Here is a 21,405-nt window from a genome sequence, read left to right as displayed (position 1 = left end):
AGCTATGAGGCTTAAAGCAATGAGCATTTTGCTCTGCCCTTCCTGGCTGCATTACAACATGTGTGGTCTCTTGTCACTGTAGGGAAAAAAGCTGTTTAACTTGTAATATCAGTGTGTGCATGTATGTGTACATGCTAAGGCAATATCTCTGTTAATTTCAATGTTGTGGGGCTCAGAATGCCAATTTGTAATTAATGGGGAACCTAATGTTATGGTGGATCAAGCCCAGCTGCTCCCATACAGCAGACCACCTGCACCTAGTTGAAAATCTGCCTGAGACACCTTTCCTCCCCTCTCTGCTTCTGTTCCTGCTTCAGAGAGTGGTGCAGCTCCTGTGCCAGTCTGCATGTAGCTGATGCATCTGCTGATGGTAGCCTGCATGGGAAGAAAAGCACAGATTATGTGATTTAACAGGGTCAGTTTGGGGGCTAAACAGCAGTTCAGAAAGGCAAGCATGGGCCAATAAATTGATCTGCAGTGAATAGAAAAGCTAAAAGAATACAGCTGAATTATTCTAGGTGATCTGTTATAATGTTCTTTTGTTCCTAGATGGAGATTGTACTGCTGGTGGCACTGCAGCACTTAGCTGGGATCATCCTGCTGTTTTTATTGTTATTTAAATCTGACCAAAATAAAACCAAACCCAACCCCAACAGAAAACCAAAACCAAACAACTTCTAAGAAAAAAAAAAGCCCAACCCCAAAACAAACTCCATAGACTGAGATATGGAAATAGGCGAAGCAGGAAAAACAAATCCAGGCTGGGAAGTGCTCTCTGTCCTTGGTTTCAATTTTGTCCACTGCCTCCTTCCATCTGGGGGTAGCTCATGTGTAGGGCCTGCACAACTGGTTATTACCTCTACCATCACAGTCTGCTTGGTTATCCCTTCAGTTCTTCTCTCCTTTCCAAGCCTCCTGCCCTGGCAGGGAAATGGCTTATTCAGTGCAGAGGGAAACTGATGGTCTCCCCACACTTCCAAAGTGCTGTGGCTCGGACTTGCTACACCTGCCAGCTTGTGAAAGCTTTTTGGAAATGCATAAAGCCTTGACTCCCAGAGTGCCAGTCTCTCTTCCCACCCAGAGACCTTGCTGCTGCTAGTGGGGGAGAGGGGCACACATAACCTCTCTCTGTCCACAGCAGCATTCCCTGAACTGGTAGAAAGTAAACTTGGTGGGCAATGCGGGAGAAAAAAAAGTAACAGAGTACTTATGTCCTGCAGACTACAAAGTGCTAAGTGTCTCCAAAAATTGTAGGTGTAGGTGCTCCCAAGAAAGGTAAAATGTAGCCAAAGCTAAAGAGACATTCCCAGTGCTGCAGAAGGACTGGAACAGACAGTGATTAAGATGTGCATGTGATGGAGACTCTCTACAGCTTTGGGGTTGTTGTTTTTCTCATGCAGGGGCTTTCGACTTATCCCATGAGCCTTCCTGGCCCTGTGCTTTTCAATACTTTAAGCAATATGTAGCCTTTTCTGATGAAAACTGACTTGGCAACAAATACAAAATAAAAGAAGCCCTTGCTTGCCCCTCAGCTGAAGTCATAGCCTGGTACCTCCCTGTAGCTGAGGTTATGCCAGCACTGGTGCCACTGTTTGGAGGGATAAAAGCTTAAATGCTACACAGTGATATGAGTAGGTGTAGTAACCTTTGAGTAACAGACAGGGAAATATCTTGTTAGTCTGGGGAAGGGAGGGAGCACTGAAAAGGTGCATCTATAAACAGACACCTTAAAGGCAAGAGATGTTTTGAAACACTCCATGTAATCATATGATAAACTCAGTAATTTCTCCCACTCCCATCTTGATCTGTTTGTTTCTCTGGGATCAGATATGTCCTGTAACAGCAAATGTTAGTGAGAAAACACATTCACACCCACATGTTCTCACTCAAGATGAAGATGTCTACCTGTGGGCAAAACAGCACCTTTTAAATTAGTGCTCTAATTTCCTGCCTACTTTAGAAATAGCCTCATTAGCTGACAAACACATATATCTGCAAAGAGCTTGGGCTGCTGGAGCTGTGAGCTGCCTGGTCCCTGGGGTGGTGTGTGTTTAATTTATTTGTCTGGCTTTTAGAAAAGACAAAATACAGATTGCCTTGAAATAAGAGATTGTAGCATTTTGGAAACTGTTAATTTGGCAATTTCAAATTGTTCACAAAGAGGTCCTGTACAGTAAGCTTTACAGATAGTTAATATTTATAAGATCCCTTAGGATTTAACAAATATGGCAGAATTTCTGGGCAACAATTGCTGTTCCTGTATGCACATCTATATAAACAGACTGGAATCAATTTTATATATGTTTTAATGTTACACATTTTATATGTGTAGATTTTTTTCTGATGAAACATTAAGAGAAGGAAGCAGCAAACTCCATTTCTGGTTCTATATTTGGTTTTTGTGTGTCCTTGTCCTTGGTGTTTAATGTCTGTATTAAAGCCTAGTCTGTCAGCTCAATAAGTAATGTGTATCTGCTCCACAGGCCCTTTTTATAGCTTTGCTTCATAAAGTGTTGAAGAGACCTTGAGATCCTCTGGCCAGTGGTCCTACAATAACACAAGGAGCTCTTTGAATATGCCTGCTTCCTTTAACATTCCCTACTTATGGATGGTAACTGTGAAGCAGGGAGCACAGTGTGGAATAGCAGGCCACATAACTTTCTCAGTCTTCCTGGAGAAAGTGGCCTGGGAAATCATAATGAGGAATTAAAACAATCCTCAGAGAGAGAGAACAGCCTTGCAGGTGCTGTTTGTCAGTTCCTTGTTTTCTTGCAAGAGAAGGTCGAGGGGTGGTGAACCCCACTGACCAATGATGGTGATGTGTTAGTTTACTAACCAATAAGAGTTTTTCTTTTCTGTACTTTCACGTATCGGTCTATAAAAAAGATCTGAGGCAATAAACTGAGAGAAATTCTCCAGTTCGACTCCACAAGAGAGTCTGTGTCGTTCTTCTCACCGTTCCCAATAGAGCGACACCTACTTGCCAGCATCTTGTCAGGCTTTTATCTCTGGTTCTTCATTGTCAGGAAAAAGCACTTGACTTTTGTGTGTAGTGTAGTGTAGTGTAGGGCCAGACACCAAGGCCTAGTGGCTTACAACTTTAGCAGAGGAGGGGTTGATCGGTTCCAGGATGGATGATGGATACCAGAAAGACTAAAGGTAGAAGGCCACAGGAAGGATTCAATAAGTGGTTGAAGTCTGAAGGGGAAGAGTGACTCTTAACAGCAAAATAATGGAAAGGCTGCAGAAGACAATGTTGCTGGCAGTGGGAAGTTACTAGAGATAAAAGCTAAAATCTTGTTCTAAAGCCTGTCATTTTAAGGGTTCCAGATATACCCTGTTGCAGCTGGAGGCTGTGGATGTGCTGGATTGGTCTGGAGAATCCTCAAAATTAAGCTCAGTATAGAAATCTCTGAAGCACTGGAAAAAACATTTGAATAGCTGTGAGGTGTTGACATACAGCCCATGTATTTAAAAAAAAAATATTACTGAATGCCAGAGGAATTTCTCCAATTAATTTGTGGAGAAAACTTTTAGAGAGTCATGGTCCCACCTGATGAGAGTCTGCATGTTTGAATTCCTTGGCAGTTTACTAGGCTGAGTCCCCTGTCCTAGTCTGTGGGACCCTCAGGTTTCTTACGTTACCTGCTTTGTGTTTGCTCTCCCTAGGACCTGGAAGAATGCCCAACTGGGAGAAGCCATGATCGAGAGCCTGGAAGCTCAAGGACTACAGCTGGCCAAGGAGAAGCAGGAATATTTAGGTAGGACACTCTTACTTTGAAAAGTAAGCCATGAAAGGCTACTAAAGTAGCCATAAAGGCTAAGATAGTAATTTTGTTTTTCCTGGAGTTGTCAGTATGGTCAAGCTAAGCCGATACAGGTTTTCTCTGGATGAAGCTTTTGAGTAGTCAACAGCTGAAATTCAGGTCTGAAGGGAGGCAAAACATGCAAAAGTTAAGGTGGGATCTGGACATCTGTGTGGAGTGTGAAGGAGGAATATGCTCTGCCCAACACGCTGCAGTATTCCATGGCTCGTGTGTACAAACATTTGCCACCCCTGAGAGGTCTGGACATGCTGGTTTCAGCTGCTCACAGGCAAACAGACAATACCTTTGTCTCCCTGAATCAGACAGGACTGATACTTCTGAGGTTGGCCACAGCTTTTCCTACATGAGTTTTCTTCACCTAGCTGGTGGTTTTTTGGTCTTACTCTACTTGAGTACTACTTTACTCTTTGTGTTTGCTCACACTGCTCATATTGGAAGTGGGAGCGTTTACATACATTGTTTGAGGTATCTAATGGCAGTGGCTAATTTGTCAATGCTCTCTCTGTAGACAGTGGAGAAAGAACAGTTACTCCAGATGAACGTAAAATAATTTAGGTATGAAGAGAGGTAGATTATGTAATCAAATCCCCTATTTAGGAACCAGCCTCTGCATGGCCTGATACCTTGGATGCTCTGACTGCCTTGGGAGGCCCAGTTATCTCTTCCCCACATTGCCTATAGGATAGCTTTTTTAGCCCAGATGCCCCCTAAGTTACAGCATTCCCAAGGTCTAAGAGACCTTCTGACCTCAGGACTGTGAGTCACAAGTGTGGGCCCAGTGACTTATCTGGAGAGTTATCTGTTTTAAATTAGATAGCAGAAATTCGGGTGCTTCAGGTCAGTGATGCCTTGTGCAGGGGCTCATGGTATCTACTCCTTATCATGAGGCCACTGGGAGAATCTTAAGGAGCTTTTTGCATTTCTGCATCCACACTGATCAGGGCTGATCTCAGGATATGGTCTCACATGTAACAGTGATCATAACTCAAGTATCAAGGCATGTTTATTCTGTCCAGCTGAGCACCATTCACATGTGTGAGGTGATGGATGGGCTCGTATGCGATGCAGGCAGGGAGAAGTGGTTTCACAGCTGACAAAGGAATAACAGGGGGTGCTGAGAGGAGGGCCTGAAGGGACAGAAACAGGAGGAAAATTAGAAACAGGGAAGTTTTGTCAAAACATTATTTTGCAACCACCAGAGCAAACTAAAGGGCTTAAAAAACTAAAGAGGTCTTTAGTATGATAAAAGAAAAGGTGGTGGAGGAATAGAGGAATACACATTCTGCGGCAAACAGGAGATAAAAAAATATAATATATATATTTCACTGGGTTCTTTGGTCCATGACAAGAACATTCAGAGCTGGTCAATTGTCACAGTTGGCTAGTTTCTTTTGACAGGAATGACTATTTCTATATAAGTGCTAAGGCTTCTGCCTCATTACCCTTACCTTCAATGATCTGTGTCCATCCTATAGTTAAGCTTTGAGGTCAGGCACTGTTCCTGGAAGCAGGTCAAGGTTCTTTGGAGGAGCACTGCTCTGAGGAATTTCTTGAATCCACACTGAGTTACCATCCACCCTAGATCCACAGCTGGGATCCAGGTTTCACAGTCAGACATGGACTTTACAGAAGTCCATCAAGTGCAGGGCTTGGGTCCCCCCAGGAGGGGCAGAAGAGGGAAGGTGGGAGAGCCTCTGTGTAGTTAAAGTGCATCTATGCTGGGTCCTGGCCAGGAGGAAGAGGGAGAAGATGGGAAAGGCAGGCAGCAGTGGTTCTCAGCAGAACTTTGGTAATGTAACACTATTTCTCTGGCACCAGGAGCCCTGCTCTGGGCAGGAGGCAGAGGTCTGCATTTCTCCTAGAAGTGGTAATCTGGGCAGTAGCAGTAACCTTGTCAGGTCCTCAGTACCAGGGAAGCCAGTAGTAGCTCACTCACCTGACATGAGGAAGATAGAAGTGCTACAGCCAGCCTGCCCTAGCTCCCGTGGCTTCCAGGAGGCAGAGCTGAGAGCTGAACCCAAGGCTTGACCATGAGGAGCGTTTCTGCCCAGGTTCCTGTAAGCATGGCTGAGAGCTGCCACGGCAGAGCCTCCGAGCTCAGAGCTAGCACAGCAGTGGTGTGCACCAGGCTGCAGCGTGAGGAGCAGAGCACAGCCTCTGCTGGGCCTGTGTGCCTTCAGTGGATGAGAGCAACTGATGTTGAGGGGAACTGCTCTGCACAGCAGAAATTTTGTGGCTAAGTTATGAATTGATTTCTAGGCTTGGCTGAGACATCCCAAGGTGACAACAAGGAGCTGTCAGTGCTCTCCAAGGGCTAAAGAGAAGATGATGGGATAGGCAGGTGAGGATGGGGCACTGAGCTGCAGGAAAACTGTCTGCTGCTACATGCTGTGTGACTCTCTGCACTCACTTGACCTTTCTGTGCCTTCTTCCTTATCTGTGAGGTAGAGATAAGAATATTTTCCTGGCTCAGCTAGAGGATGGTGAAGGATGGTTCATTAATGCTCTTTAAGAACATTGAGAGGAAACCTTAGAAGGAGTACAAAGCAATATTCTGGTTTAGTTTATTAAGTTACTTGGCAGGAGGGAAGTTACAGAACATGCCATCAGTGCCATCTCAGCCTTTGGAGCCTCCCAGACAGATACACACAAAGGAATAGGGAATGCTGCATTTTCAAGCTTCAAAAAGTTAGTGTTTCTTGTTTGTAAATATCCTGAGGATATAAAATACTTTTCTCTGCGCTTGGACTTATTTTTGTGTGCTTGCAGATAAACTAATGGAAGAAACAGAAGAGCTATGTCTGCAGAGGGAGCAAAAAGAGGTGAGTTCATCACAAACCAATTTTCTTCAACTGCCATGTGGCTGGGATGGGAAGTCTGGACTTGTTGGTTTGAAGGCATGTCAGTGTTCAGGGAGTGAGGCTTGTGGATGCACAAGAGTTTCCAGCCAGCCTCTGGGTCCTGTGGATGAAGAGAGGAATAAGACCTGTGCCATGAAATGGGTCATGGAGGTGTGTACGTCTGCTCCCTTTCCCTGTTAATTTCCATGCAGCAGGTTTGTCATTTTGACTCCAGGAGGACCAGTGTGAAAAACAAGGTTCACTCTCTTAATAAATTATAAAAATTTTAATATAAACAAAAAGACAATTAGGAGACAAAGAAAATAAAGCAAAGGGTTAAAATGACCGGGTGCCCTGGCGCATTGCCAGGAACACACCTGATATCTTTGGAACACCCTTTTTATCCCCTCCTGCTGTGAGGGTTTAATGCATAGTCAAACTTTTCTAAGAAGTATTTTGCATGGTCACTGCCTGGTTCTGCCTTTTTAGAGCATGCTCCATAGATTTTTATTTCTTCTGATCATCATTTTATTTGGGCTGGATTTCCTTTCTCTGCAAGCAGTCAGTGCAGATAACAGTCTGGGCTTCCTCATCCTGCTGCTGAAAACAGTCTGGGCTCCATTGTCCTTCTGCTGATAACAGCTTGGGCCCCACTGTCTTTGCCCTGTGGGGTTATCTTGCTTTGTGCAGAGGGGCATAGCTCTAATGTTCAGAATTCTTCTACACCAAAAACTTGCTAACAAGAGAAAAAGTACAGACATAGCCAAAAAGCATATAACATATAATATTCATCCTAATACTTGCGAAAGCCAATATCACAATATGGATTTATAACACCAGGAAGGAAGATCAAATGAAATTCATTTATTCACTGGATTGAATTGCACAATTTTTATTTGGCAGATTCAAGAAGATTGTGGCAATTAAGATCCATCCCCACAGTTAGAAAGCAGGTAAACAAACATTGTTCTAGCATAGAGATACTGTTGTGAGAAACAAGGAGCACAAAAATCAATGTGGTTTTTTCTTTGGACCCAACAGAGATGGGGAGAATAAAAAATGCTGCACTAAGGAAAAATTAAGAGAGCACTCCCTTGGATGTGACTATTATACCTTAATTTACCTTAGAATAGAATGGGTTGGGTTGGAAGGGACCTTAAAGATCATCTTGTTCCAACCCCCCTGTCATGGGCAGGGAGGAGATCTTCCACTAGGCCAGGTTGCTTTATCAAGTTTATAATAGCTTTTCAAACTATTCCTAACTTACGATTGCTTAATATAATAAAAGCAGCACATCCTTATATTTACTGATCCAAATCTATACCAATTTTTATAACACCATCACAAAGCCATGGCAAGATAGCTGTGCAAATGGATTGTCCTATTACTCTGTTGGAAAGCCTGCATGGACATGGACCAAACACCATGTCACAACATTGCAAAGTGCCTCATGCTCTTTTCCAGTTAATCCAAAATTACTGCCTCTCCCTAGAAAAAGATGGCAATAGTGACCTAGGCTTCTCAGGCCTGTGTTTTTCTTGCATACATTTCTGGAGAGCTGAAATCTAGAAGTGGCTTGGACACTTGCTTAGGACTAAGCTCCTTTAGCCTTTGCAGAGAGACATCTCCCTCTGGTGAGGCAGCCTGCTGCACAGCCCACAACCACAGGGAGGGAAATGACCTTGTCTGAAGAGCTTGGAACAAATCTCTGCTCTCCCAAAGCCATGTACAGTAACTCCATTACCCACAAAGAGCAGATGAAGCTGGGTTAGTTTGAAGGAGTTCGGTGCTGTGAAGGACTGAATGCAGAGCTTGCTGAACTGTGGTTTGACTCTCTGGGAGTCTGAAGGCTTCAGAGCAGTGTGCTGGGAAAGCAGCTTGAACTGTGTACCTGCACCATGGAACAAGAGTCTTACTATGAATTTATGCAGTGCCAGTACTGTTTTGTGACTGGCATGGGCCTGTAGCAGGAGTTCTGCACAGCAGCTATGGCTGCAAGGGGTCCTGACCAGGAGAGGAACCCTTGTTGAGTTTTGGTCCTGTCTTTTTCCATCTGCACTAGTTCTCGGTGCAACTGCTTCCTCTAGACTGGGGGAAGAGACTGTTTCACTGTGTGAAGGACAGCTTGTGGTATTTGGTGCTCTCTGAGCAAGGTTTTATCAGCACAAAGATAGTGACAGGCTGATTAAACTATGCAAAGCTGTAACCAAATGGTTTGTGCTTTCCTGCCCCAGTAGGGGTGAGAAGAAAGGCTGAGATGGCTGCTGCATTCTGAGGCTGTCTGCTTTCCTGTATCTGCACACGTGGGTGCCTTAAAATGTTACATACAAATGAGTCCAGCATCCCCAGGGAGTTTTGGACCTTCTGTGTATATGTGGCTGAGCTGACCTGTGCAGGGAGCATGTCTGAGATTTCCAGGTGCTTGGTAACCTAGCTCGGACTTCTGGATGTCTGAAAATCCTCAGCCAACCTCAAATCCTTCTAATTGCCCCTGGACAAAAATGTGGTGGAATCAGACATCCTGTAGCTCTGTACAGCTTGGGTTAAATGCCTTGATAAAAGTCCCAGGTATTTTTAATATGGAAGCCTCTCCTAACTTCTCTTTTGGAGCAGGAACTTGAGCGTCTGAACCAGATCCTGGAAGCAGAGAAGCAGCGTTTTGAAGAGGTGGTGCGGGAGCTGCGGCTGGAGCAGGAGGAGATCAGACGGTACAATAGCAGGGCAGGAAAGGACACAACTCCCACACTGGGAAAAAGCACCACTGTGGTGGGGAATCAAAACAGTCTGTAAAATCCACCTATTTTGTGCATGTAGGAAGGGGATGCTGCATTGACCGAAACACGAATGGTTGTGGGGTCTCTACCTGCATTTGCTCTTGCTTGTGACCAATAGAATACAGCTTAGCTTCATTTTGCACTCAACAATTCAATGTCAAAGTGCTGGGACACAAGCAAGCCCAGATTAGTTGGGGTAGCATGACAATGGACAGGTGCAAGAGAAGATTTCAGAGAGGCACTTAGTTCAACTGACTGAGCAGCTATGTCGGGTCCAGACACCTGGATCCGGTTTTCCACCATCAGCTGAATGACAATGGATATTGGTTGCCTCACCAAGATTAATTTTGTAATTTTTAAAGTTAACTATGCAAAATATGAGCAGCAAATATATTTAGAAATAGAAGGATCCAAGTGCTTTGCCCTGAGTGTTGAAAGGACATTTTTTGCTATTGCTCTCTTTATATTTTTTCTTTTTTTTTCTCCCTAAGTAACATCTCAGAAAAGCCAGTGTGATTTTGCAAACCATTTTTGTTCTCATAGGCTCTGCTTGGATGTGATTGCCCTGCCTGAGCTCTTTGAGTTGCAGCCATGGCTCTGCCCTTGCTGGAGAAGCACAGTAACTCTTGGGTTGGGTTTGATGATCAGGAGGCACAGTGTAGTTCCTGGACATGTGTCCAAGGCAGGATGTGATGCTTCCTGGCAAACTCCTGGCTCTCCAGGACTGGCTATACCAACTGATGGCTGCAGGTCCTGCACCAGGAGACCCACAGCCTGCACAGCTGGGCACGCTCTCTGGGGCTATTGTTCCCCTGCAATAGCTGTCACCCTTTTTGCTTCTTTAGGGAGCTGGAGCTCACAGCCCGCTCCCTTAAAGGAGTGGAGGAAGAAAAGAAAGAGTTGCGAAGCCTGACACAGTCCTTACAGAACACCCTAGAGGTGAGTGACCACTCTTCCCCTCTGAATGACAGCATTTTGGCCTGAAAGCAATGTTGTCCCATGGAATGAGTCCAGCATCTGCTAATGCCAGAGCTGAAGTGCTGTACAGATGAACAGGTTGATTTGGTAGCTGATAGGAACACCAAAATCCCTTGAAGAAAAGGATGAGAAATGACACAAAGCACAACTGAGCCAAGATTTTCCCAGCAGTACCAGGCAATATGGTGGTAGGACAATAACCATAATAGTAGGGAGAGAATTTTCACCAGATGGGCAGGCAGGCAGTCGGAAAGGCTGAGGAACCTTCATTGTAAACTCTTTTCACACTGTAAACAGCCACAGCTGACCATATCCTGCTGTGCTGACAGACTGGCTCTGAACAGCGGCTGGACAAGAGCCTACTGGAAGGTCCTTTCCAGCCAACATGACTACAAGTCTGTGATGAGCTTTTTTATTTTTTTGACTGCACCTCCCTACCTTCTGGTGGAATTTGAAGCAACATAGGGGCGTTCTTTGTTCACAGAAAGGAGCATGATTCCCAAGGAAATCATGTACCACATGGGAATCTAGGAAACAGAGTCTTGATGTATTAAAATCTTTCCTTAATAGTGGATTTGTGGAAAGTGTCTTTTCTAAATGTATATTGTTTGTGAAATTTCCACAGAGTTGGAATTCTGAAGCTGCAAGGTCATCTCTAATGTTTGTGTTAGATCCTGCATGTTTGTCCAAACATCTCTCCCTTTGAGCTTTTCTCCTTGCCCACAGCTGTGAAAAAAACTGGAAAGTTATGGAAGTTATGGAAAGTTATGGAAGCCTAATTGCACACTGAACCCTTAGAGGCAAACAGCCTGATGTGTCCTATTGCCTGCAGTTAGAAGCCCCACAGAGGGGGTGCTTCCCATTCCCACTAAGGAGCAGGGAAGGCAGGGAAGCTGCCTGCATCTGTGATGCAACAGGCAAGCACAAGGTTCCAGTCCCCAGGCTGTGTCCTTACTAGCATATCACATCAAAGGGCCCTTCTGGTTCACCCCTTCGTGGCAAAGGCTATGGTGGAGGCTTGCTCCCTGTGAAGCTGGTATGAAATGGAACCCAAATTTTGTTATTCCTGTGTTTAACCAGGATGAGGCATGTGGATGTAAGGATGGAGGCACTCAGTAAGGAAGAACCAGGCAGGAACAAGAGCAGAAACATTAGACTTGGCTGATACTCACAATCTCTGTCCTTCTTCAAGGAGCTCTCCCTGGAAAAACAACAAATGCTGGAGATGCTGGAAGAAAATGAGAGCCAGATCCCACCTTCAACCAGCCCCAGCAAGGAGCAAAGCCCCATCTGGGGTCTGCACTGCAGCCTGCGACAGATTGAAGAGAAGATGCAGCAACTTCTGCAGGAGAAACTCTTGGCAGAGAAAAGGTGGAGTGGGGAAAGAGGACTCTTCTGCTCAGGCTTAGTGGTGCCAAATGAAGTGACTGTCTGCTGGCTTGCTTTTTTGATTGCCAGCAGCAGACAAGTCTGGAAGTTTGTCTGGTTCCAGTGGCAGGAGTTCAGTCACAAACCCTTCAAAGGAGACAGAGTGAGGCAGGGCAGCTCCCAATTGGGCCTGCTCCTTTCAAACCAGGCCTTGGGCATGTGAAGGTGCTCATGGCCTGTCCATAAGGAGTGTTTGGTGCTCCTGGGCCTCATCTGGGAGTTCAGAGTGTTCTATTCAAGAGCTGTCCACCTGGCTTTCTCCAGCAATGCCTGTGTCATTGGAATGGAGCACACAGTGCTCCTGTTAGCATCTCTTTGCTCTGGGCAGTCAGGTAGTTGAGCATGCAGCATCATGATACTGAGCTGCTTTTCTTCCTGTGAGTTGTGTGGGGGTGGGAATGGTCATCTCTCTTTGCTGTGCCATGCACCAGGATGAAGGAGAATGAGGAGCGGTCTCGAGCACTGGAGGAGGAGCGGGAGTTTTACTCTTCCCAGTCGCAAGCGCTGCAGAACTCGCTCTCGGAGCTGACTGCAGAGAAACAGCAGGCAGAGAGAGACCTCAAGGTATCCCCTGCATGTGTCACATATTGCTGTCCCTGGGCTCAGAGCGCTTCCATTTTCTCTTTCAGTTCATTCAAGCCAAACTCTTGGTTTTATTTAGTTTTCATATTGTGGTCATAAATCTTCATTAGCTGTGCTTCATATTGTCAAGTGTATCCTGGCCTGCATCCAAAGCCGAGTGGCAGGCAAGGCAAGGGAGGTGATTCTGTCCCTGTGCTCCACTCTGGTGAGACCCCACCTGCAGTGCTGCATCCAGCTCTGGAAGGACATGGACCTGTTGGAGTGAGCCCAGAGGAGGACCACCAAGGTGCTCGGAGGGCTGGAGCACCTCTCCTGTGAAGACAGGCTGAGAGAGCTGGGGCTGTTTGGCCTAGGGAAGAGAAGGCTCTGAGAAGGAAACCTTATTGTACTTCCAGTGCCTAAAGGTGTCTACAAGAGAGCTGGAGAGGGAATTTTTACAAGGACATGTAGTCATAGGACAGGTGGGATTTACTTGAAACTGAAAGAGGAGAGGTTTAGCTTAGGTATTAGAATGAAATACTTTATTGTGAGGGTGATGAGGCATTGAAACAAGTTGCTCAGAGAAGTTGTGGATATTCCATCCTTGGAAGTGCTCAGGACTGGGTTGGATGGAGCTCTGAGAAACCTGGGCTAGTGAAAATTATCCCTTCCCATGGCCGAGGGGCTGGAATGAGATGATCTTTAAGGTCTCTTCCTACCCAAGGCACTATGATATCATAGTAACACATTAAATTGCCGTCTTTTATCTTTGTAGTACTACTATTTATTTTTGTATCCTGAAACCTGATTAATCCATTTAGTATAAGTCTTTTAATTTGCTACTGTGAAAGCATAATCTATAGATGGAGGGAAGAAAATAAAAGTAAAAGAGGGCACAACCTCTTTTGTGTAGACACAACCAAGAATAAAGATGATTTCAAAGAAATGTTAATATGGATGTTGCAGAACTGAGTAGACATCTTCCCTCCTCAGTTGTGCTCAGAAAAATCAACCTTAAGACTTTAAACTCTTCAGTAAACTCTGCAAGAACTTGGGTTCAAAAGCAGAGGGATTTGGCTGAGGGACCAGCTCTCCTTCGTAACAGACAATACATTAATCTGGTAAAAGGCAAATGGACAAAGTATGGTATTTTATTTAAATCTAAATAATGTAAAGGTAAACAATTGGCTGTTTGGCACTCAACCTCCTTATATAAATATTTTGTCCCAAAAAAACCCTGAGTTACTATTTTCCCTGCACTTCCAGTATTTTCTTATCCTGTAACCTTCTACTTGGCCAGACTAAAGCTAAGTTGACCAAACTGTGTAGTCTTTCTCATTTGCTAAACTAGTACTGTATTTCTAACTTCTCTTGTGTTTTGCTTCTGAAGCTAAGCACTGTACATCCCTTTGTGGGAATTGACTTCCTTTATCTCAAGTCTGTCTCAGCTGGATTGATGTCCTTCTGTTCCTGTTCAGCTGCAAGTACTTGCATTAGCACAAATTCATGTGTTGAAATACCATCTTTGATTCCATATGGTTTATGCAATGGGAGGAAAACTGTGAAAAATGAAGTCAGAGTAAAGGAGAATTACTATAATAGTCTGGACTTGAGATTCTGTCTGAAGACATGAGCAACAACTTTATGCTGCCTTGTAACATTTCTAAGGACTTCCATCACTGTTATCTTTTCATTTTCATCCATGGCAAGTACCTCACAGACCTTGTGAGTTACCAGGATGTTTACTGAGAAACAAGCTGGTTTTCAGCAATTCTTGTTTTCTTCCTCAGGCTGAAGTGAAGGTTCGCATGGATCTGGAGAAGAGACTGAGAGAAGCCGAGGAAGCATTGCAGAGCTTGGAGCAAGGCTTAAATTCTCTGAATTGCAACAAGGAGAAAGAAAAGAAGATGAAAGCAGATGTCAGTAACTTGAGAAGTAAGTTAGTAATCCATCCTCTCTACTGATGAGCAAACTCAAGAGAGGAAATATTTCTACCTATCTTCCTAGACACAAAAAGATGATTCCAAAGTAGCAAAGCTGCACATAAATGTGGTCTCCCAACTTCTTGTACCCCCCACCGCACCTCCCCTTTGAGGAGCCATAATGTGCTATGCAGGTAGTTGGTGTTTTGCCCTCAAAGGAGGTTGAAATTATTCCAGCCTCTCAAAGGAGCACGAAATTATTCCAGCCTTCTCTGTTGGGTGGAAGGCAAACCTAGAGATGAGCAAATGCTTTCCAAAATGTCAAACAGGAGAGCTGTGGCGGAGCTATAAAAACTGACTACTGGCTAGGTCTGAGTTATAAGGAGTCCTCTGATTCCCCTCAAGGCTTTATTTCTCAGCCTTAGTTACAAGAATATCACCAGTTCAAGGAAGCCCGTGGTTGCTGTAGCAACGTGCTGGTGACCTAGAAGGTGGAGTTTGGATCTTTACTCAGAGCTGAATCACAGCATCAGCCCAGCACTGCAGTGCACAGGTCAGGTGTAAGGCTGGTGTTCTTCACAGGTTATCCCTGCTTCTTTGCCTTTTTTTTGGTTTGGGTTGGGTGTCTTGGGGGACATTACCCCCTGGCATTTGTCTTGAATGAGGCTTGGGAACTGACATTAGCAGCTTCAGTTGAGTGAAATCTTGCTTGTTTTCCATGCTCAAGTTATAGTGCAGGGAGAAGCGTTTATGAAGATGCTGTGTCTGTACAGTCAAGGCTTCATTTCAGTGAAGGGTGGATGTACTGGGCCAATACAGAAAAGTCAAAAAGTCCTGTGGTATTCCGAGCACTGTTAGGTAAATAGGGATAAATAAATGTATAAATAGTTTTATATCTATTCACATACTAATAATTTATATTTAAATAAAACAAGTACTATTCAGTTGTTTCTACATAAGATTTCTAAAGGGAGTAAAACAGGCATGATTCTGAACTTCATTCCACTGGCTCAGAGCCATGGTAAGAAAACAGAGCTGAAGTGGATGTGTTGAGCTCAGCATTCAAGTAGAGCTTCACAGGGCATAAGTGAGTAACTGGTACTGAATGTCTCCTGATATTTCCAACCTTAGATTTGAGGAGATGTTTTCTTCAAAGCAGTAAAAATGTACTGATGAGCAGAGCACCAGAGAAAATAAAGGACCAGCAATGTTTCCCTGTAACATTAGTCCCAGAACAGGTTGCCTTAGTCCTTCCAAGTGGTTCCTGCAGCTCTGCCCTGCCCTTTATAGAAGAGTTTGGGCACATTGGCACATGATGCCTTTGAACAGCAAGGGACCAGCAACAGGCAGGAGGACAGCAAGACTGGAATGGAATAGTGCTCAGACCATAAGAGGGGAAATGAGCCAGGAAAAGCAGATCAAGGCAGAATAACATTAGAGTTTGGACACGGGGCTTTTCTTGAAGCTCATATTATATGTAACTATGTGCTATTATTTTGCTGTGCTGTTAAGAAATCCCTTACTATGTGTGGCCTGGACATGTGTGCCTGTGCTGGTGTTGCCAACACCTTTCTTTCCCAGTTAGACCTGACTGGTTTTAGAAGTCCTTCAAAGAAAGTATGATGAGCAAGGCTTTAGAGTTGAGAAGTTTTAACACAGTATCAAAGGCTTTTGGCAGTTGAATCATGAGCAATTGTGGAAACTACTGATGTGGAATGGATGGCTGCAGTTCTTTCTAAATTTGAGTATGCATTTGTTGGGGACTGGAGATTTTTGTCCCTTTGAAAATGAACATTTGAAAATGTTCTTTCTGATGATATTCTGAAGCTTTATGGATTGTTCAGGAAGGTCATCATTCCCTGGCTCAGCCCATCAACGAGTGCAGTCCTTTGTGACTGGTTCATTGCTTGGAGTGTCCCATCACTGTTACATTGGTGTTCTCTCCCCAGAGTTCTTTGAAGAGTGCATCCGCAATGCTGAGCTGGAGGCCAAGATGCCTGTGATCATGAAGAACTCTGTGTACATCCACAAGGCTGCCACTCGCCGCATAAAGAGCTGCCGCTTCCGCTGCCGGAGAACCAGCGCTTCATGGAACGACAGTAGGTATCGGGCAGCCTTCTGCTTCACATCCTGCAGGAGCAGATATGGGGCTGGCAGAGCAGTAAAGTCTGCAGATGTTCTTTGTATTTCATGTTCCTTAGCAGTAGAATGGACCCACAGTGCTACCTGAAGCTTCCTTTCCTAGAGAGCAGGCACTGAGCCTGTGCTCTTTTTGCCCTTTTCTTCATATATGTTGAAAGCTAAACTTCTGTGATGGTCTTCGGCCCCTAAAAAAACACACTTAAATATGACTTCATCAGAATGCCTAATCACAGACTGAGTTAGGCTCAGTCATGTTGGTCCCACGACTGGTGAACTCTAGTTAAAGCTTTATCTTCAGTTTGTGTCCCTGATGGAGAGTGCTTACATTTCTTTGCTGTTCTTATTTCAGTGAAACAGTCACAGTCCTTCATCTTCTCGCATGCAGAAGCTGAAAACATTGAAGAGCTGAAAGAGGCAGCCAAAAGACTGAGCCGGGACCAGCGCTTTAGGAAAACCATCTATCAAATCATGAGGTCACAAAAGGATTCTGCTGCAGGGGACAAAAAGTAACTCTTCTTGGGAGGGGGCTGCTGAGATCAACCTGCCATTCCGCTCTGCAAAAGTTACAGCCTTGGGCATTAGGCCCAGAAGGGAGATTTGGCATTTGGTGGGGAAGGTGGGAGAGAGTTGTGTGTAGGCAATCCCTTCAGTTTTTGGCTTTGCTTTAGTTTGAGTGCTCCCTGCAGCCTGGCAGACCTTCTCTTCTGATCACTCCAGACCTTCAGCTTCAGCTGCTTACATTCAGCCATGTTTTGCCAAGATGCCACAGTTGGTATAAAAGTGAGCCAGAGACCGTAGCTTAGGAAATGCCTCTCCTTTCCTTCCCTGTCTAGTCTGTCTGCCAAACACAAGTGCTTCTGAGGAAGCCTTTAGCAGCCTATGTTCCAGCTAGTGTAATCTCCTCAGCTGAGAACAGATCACCCTGTTCTGCCTGATCCCCTCTAGGAGATGGCTCGCTGCACACCCTCAGTCAATCAGCACTTTGGTGGGGCATGTTTCCTGAAGACTGCAGCAGTCCCAGCCTCCCAAGCATAGGCAAAAGTTTTTTTGCCAAACTTTTTGTCTTGATGCTACATCATTTCAAGCAAACAGCAACAACACAAGGTGAAGACAACAGGAGGATGCTGTGGATTTAGGTCCAAGGAGGATCATGTACAGAGAAAGGCTTATAGGTAACTCAATGGCATCGATGCAAGCTGGAGGGAGGGTTCTGTTGTGTTCATGGTGGGCAGAACATTCCAGGGCCACCTATGCACATTGTTTGCACTGGGATGTCTAGCTGTGTCAGAACAGGGGAATATGTGCAAGGGAAGGTGTTAGCTATTGGCTATCTATTCCTCAGTGTGAAGAAGCCTTTGTCTCAGTTTTGATGGCTTCCTCAACACCGCTGTAAAATGATTTGGAGGGCAGAAGGGTGAGGACTGTTCAGCAACAAAACACATTACCACTTCAGGCAGGCTGTCAGGGCTGTGGAAGAGGAGTACAGGAAAGGAGTCATTTTGTTGTGGAGCCCCTTGCAGCCTCTCCCACCTATTTTAAGCAAGCAATTGGCTAATAATTACCTGTGCTGTAGAAACAGCACTGCCTGGTGCTTACAGAGCACAGGATAAGCACACTCTGAGTTACACCCTGTTTTCTCCTGCATATTAATTGGGAAATAAAGAAATAGACAATACAAAGTTGAATAAAGTTAGCAGAAGAAATATGGCTAGGGGGTGGTAAAGTGCAGATTTACTGTACCTTTCATGGCATCAGGACCCCTGGGTATTTTGTATGTCCAATGACACACAGGTAGTTGCTTGCTACTGTCCCATTCAGACTGTGGCAGTGTCCACTCACAGCCTTTGGCTTCTGGCCACCTACATAATTCCCTACCAATTTACTGTTGTTCCTAGGGAGAAGTCAAGAATGAGGCTGGGAAGCAAACCTTGGCTTACCAGCCAGAGGAGAAGGGTTAATGCTGGGTGGAGAAGCATCCTGTGACGGAGTGATCCTCCTGGATGGAATCACTCTAGTGTGACCAGAGGAAAAGCTTTGAAAGCACAGCCTGTACTTCCCATTTCAGTTAGTTACTGACTAGTATCCTTCTGTCAGGCATTTGGGAGGGTTCAATCAATCAGAAGATCCATCTCTGAAGGATGATGTTTTTGTGATAAGAGGTGATATGGTAGGAGAAATAGTTTCCATCCTTCCTTAGCATACCAAATCCTTCTGTGGTTTACCTACTTGTGTTTATATGCTAGAAAGCCACAAATGAATTCTTGCTCCTACAAGGCTGAAGGGCTGTGATAAAACAGTACAGAAATGTTTTTTTTCCTTTATGCTGTTTCCAAATCATCTCTAGCTATTTTCCAGTAACAAGGTCTATATGATGCTGGAAGGGACAGAATAGAGGATAGCTAGGGAATGCATCTGTAATGCAGGCAGTTACGAACGTCACCCTGTGGCCTGTGAACACAGCATTTTTGTTCTATTACCATCAAAGACACAATATCTGACTCTTCAGAAGTATTGTATGCAGGAGGTAGCCACATCAGGTCTTCCTTTACTGTTCATATTGACAGCAATAAGTAAATAAAAGTTATGCTGACACTAGAATGAATTCCTGTGTGTTCTTGATGCACTGCCACCAAAATGATGTTAAATTGTCTCTGCAGGAGTTCAAACAAATCATTGTGACACTCTCATTTACTGCCAGGGCAGTTCCTCTGCTTCACTGAGTTGTTGAGTTACATACTTAACATCACCTCTCAGAAGGACTGGCTGTATATAAAAGCTTTCACCCTTGCTATCCACTTCCACTTTTAAATTGTGTATAAAGTTAAAGCAAAATGTATCACATCTGAAGTAGAAAGCTCCCACTTGCTTACCTGCAGTCAGTGAAGAACTCTGTGTAACCAGCGAGACGTACCCTGAGCCACCTGAGAGGAGGTGCTTTCCATCAGTCATTCCCTGCTGCACAGGAATCTACTACCCTGTAATCTCCCTGGCAGAGTCAGCACGGAGCTGTGTCTGTGCACCACAGCATCTTAATTAAGTGACTGTCTCCTTCCAAAGGACACAGAAATTACTGATTTCAATGTTCTGTGCGTATTTATAACTCAATGCAGTAACCAGAAGATGGCTTAGGGAGCAACTCAGCTCTGTTCAAATAACCTCCACTGGTAATCCTAGATTGCTTTCTTCTGCTGGGAAAACTGGGAATGAGGTAATAACTTCCTCCAACGAGAGAAGTTCACTAACTTGTTCTCTTGTGTCTGAGGATAGAAGGAAATATAGGATGGTTTACACTTTTAGATTTCACTTCAGGAGTTGCAGAAGAGCTATACTGGCCCTGAAGAGCCTGTGGCCATTCTTCACCATCTCCACCTTCTAGGTAACACCTGGGAACTTCCTTTCCCTCTGAAGAAATTCCTTGTTGCTCCTGTCAGAGACACTGCCAAATGTGAAGCCTGCTGATTCTCCTCTGCCTTGTCTTGACTACTTTTCACAGTGGGAAGGATGGCTCCTGTTAAAGGTTCAGTTAACAGATTTAAGGGTTAATGTCATCCTCCCAACAAGATGCACAGGCTGTTTCAGTCCCCAGTAGAAGAAGAGTGGTTCCTGCTGAAGTGCCTGCTCCCCCAAGGCTTTGCTCTTGCACAGAAGTAAATGTCAGAGAAAAGAAGGCAGCCCTAGCCCTACTGCCCCCAGTCTGTGCTGCTTCTAAAGCAGAGAAAGTGGATAAGAAATGGAAATTGCCCTTGGGGTCAGAAGTCAGTACTAAAGGATAAATGGTTGCTGGTGTGTGTTGTGCGTTGCTATGTGTGGCACACAAGTGACATAGGCCGGTAGCATTTTCAGCAACAAAGTATGGCTTTTTTTTAGCTCCAGATAGTAGGCAGGCTTTCTGCTTAGGACTCAGTTTAATATTAGTGTATCTCTATGGAAATAAGATGATGGATTTCCATAGGAATAGTCTGTTTTGAATCTTTTCAATGCAGTCACTTTTTGTGGTTATTAGGGGGATAGAAGCTGGCTCATGTTGTGTTTAGTAAGGAGAGGTTTGCTTCCAGGAAAGTGGCCCATGCTCTGAAAGTCTTGTCCAAGGCAGGGGCTTGCCTAGACACTCAGTGCACCTTGGAGCTGGTGTGCCTGTGAAGGATGCATTAATTCTGGCATCTTCTTCCTCATGCAGAAGGACAACTCTGCAGTTTTTCACCCAGTCTGTGTACAATTTTTATCCACCTAGTCCAAGCATGGCTTTGAATGGGTGAAATGACCAAGCCAGAAGAATTGTTATAGTGAGTCACCTGAGAGCTGGGTCTGAGGTGGCCTGTTGTGGTGACAGTCACCATGAGTTCAGCCACTATGTGAGGTTTGTTAAACAACCTGCAGTGCATTTCTGTGCACTGAGATAACATCCCTTTTTCTGTGTTAAGTAACACTTCTTACTGCAAGCTTAACTCTATAGCCAAAATGCAGAAAGATCCAACTGAATTTTCAGTCAGGTCTGTGAGTCCTTCCTGCTCTCTGCAGGATACACTGTAGTGCTTGAACCAACATATACAGATTCTGGGTTTTTTTCCAGTGTTGGCAGATCTGGCACTTCAGAGGAAGAAAAATTATAAATGCTATTTTGTGGGGGTAACAAAGGCACCTTTTGCTAACTCAGAGGTGTTGCAATAAATAACTCAGCAGGGTCATGTGCTCTTATTTTGCTGTATCCTGAAAAGTGCAAACTTTGCATTGCTTAAAATACTAAGTGAACTCTACTTACCCTTGAGTTCTTCTTGGCTGCACCCCTGCCTCAGACCTCTCTGTGGAAATCACCCAAGAGTGGTGGAATATGTCCTCTCCTAGAGCTGCTCTTCTAATTGGTTTCTTCATCATTAATTATGGGGTGGGAGAGAGCTCCCTGTTCTTCCACACATCAGTGGCTGCCCACAGGGGA

The 21,405-nt window shown here is 44.7% G+C and overlaps 1 protein-coding gene across 1 annotated transcript in view; it reads left to right on the top strand.

Annotated features, from left to right (window-relative positions):
• PLEKHD1 (pleckstrin homology and coiled-coil domain containing D1) overlaps nt 1-19,047 on the top strand; it is a 28,495-nt gene extending 9,448 nt beyond the window's left edge. The window contains exons 5-13 of the mRNA XM_058849404.1: nt 3,670-3,761; nt 6,597-6,649; nt 9,281-9,375; nt 10,287-10,380; nt 11,612-11,790; nt 12,279-12,411; nt 14,199-14,343; nt 16,280-16,429; nt 16,822-19,047. Coding sequence (XP_058705387.1) covers nt 3,670-3,761; nt 6,597-6,649; nt 9,281-9,375; nt 10,287-10,380; nt 11,612-11,790; nt 12,279-12,411; nt 14,199-14,343; nt 16,280-16,429; nt 16,822-16,982 — 1,102 coding nt within the window. The 3' untranslated portion in view covers nt 16,983-19,047. The remainder of the gene's footprint in view (nt 1-3,669; nt 3,762-6,596; nt 6,650-9,280; nt 9,376-10,286; nt 10,381-11,611; nt 11,791-12,278; nt 12,412-14,198; nt 14,344-16,279; nt 16,430-16,821) is intronic.
• The last annotated feature ends 2,358 nt before the right edge of the window (nt 19,048-21,405 follow it).

This window comes from Poecile atricapillus, chromosome 1 (genome assembly GCF_030490865.1).
Source record: "Poecile atricapillus isolate bPoeAtr1 chromosome 1, bPoeAtr1.hap1, whole genome shotgun sequence".
NCBI lineage: Eukaryota > Metazoa > Chordata > Aves > Passeriformes > Paridae > Poecile > Poecile atricapillus.
Note: the sequence above shows the minus strand (reverse complement) of the source record. Positions and strands in the feature narration are given on the sequence as shown.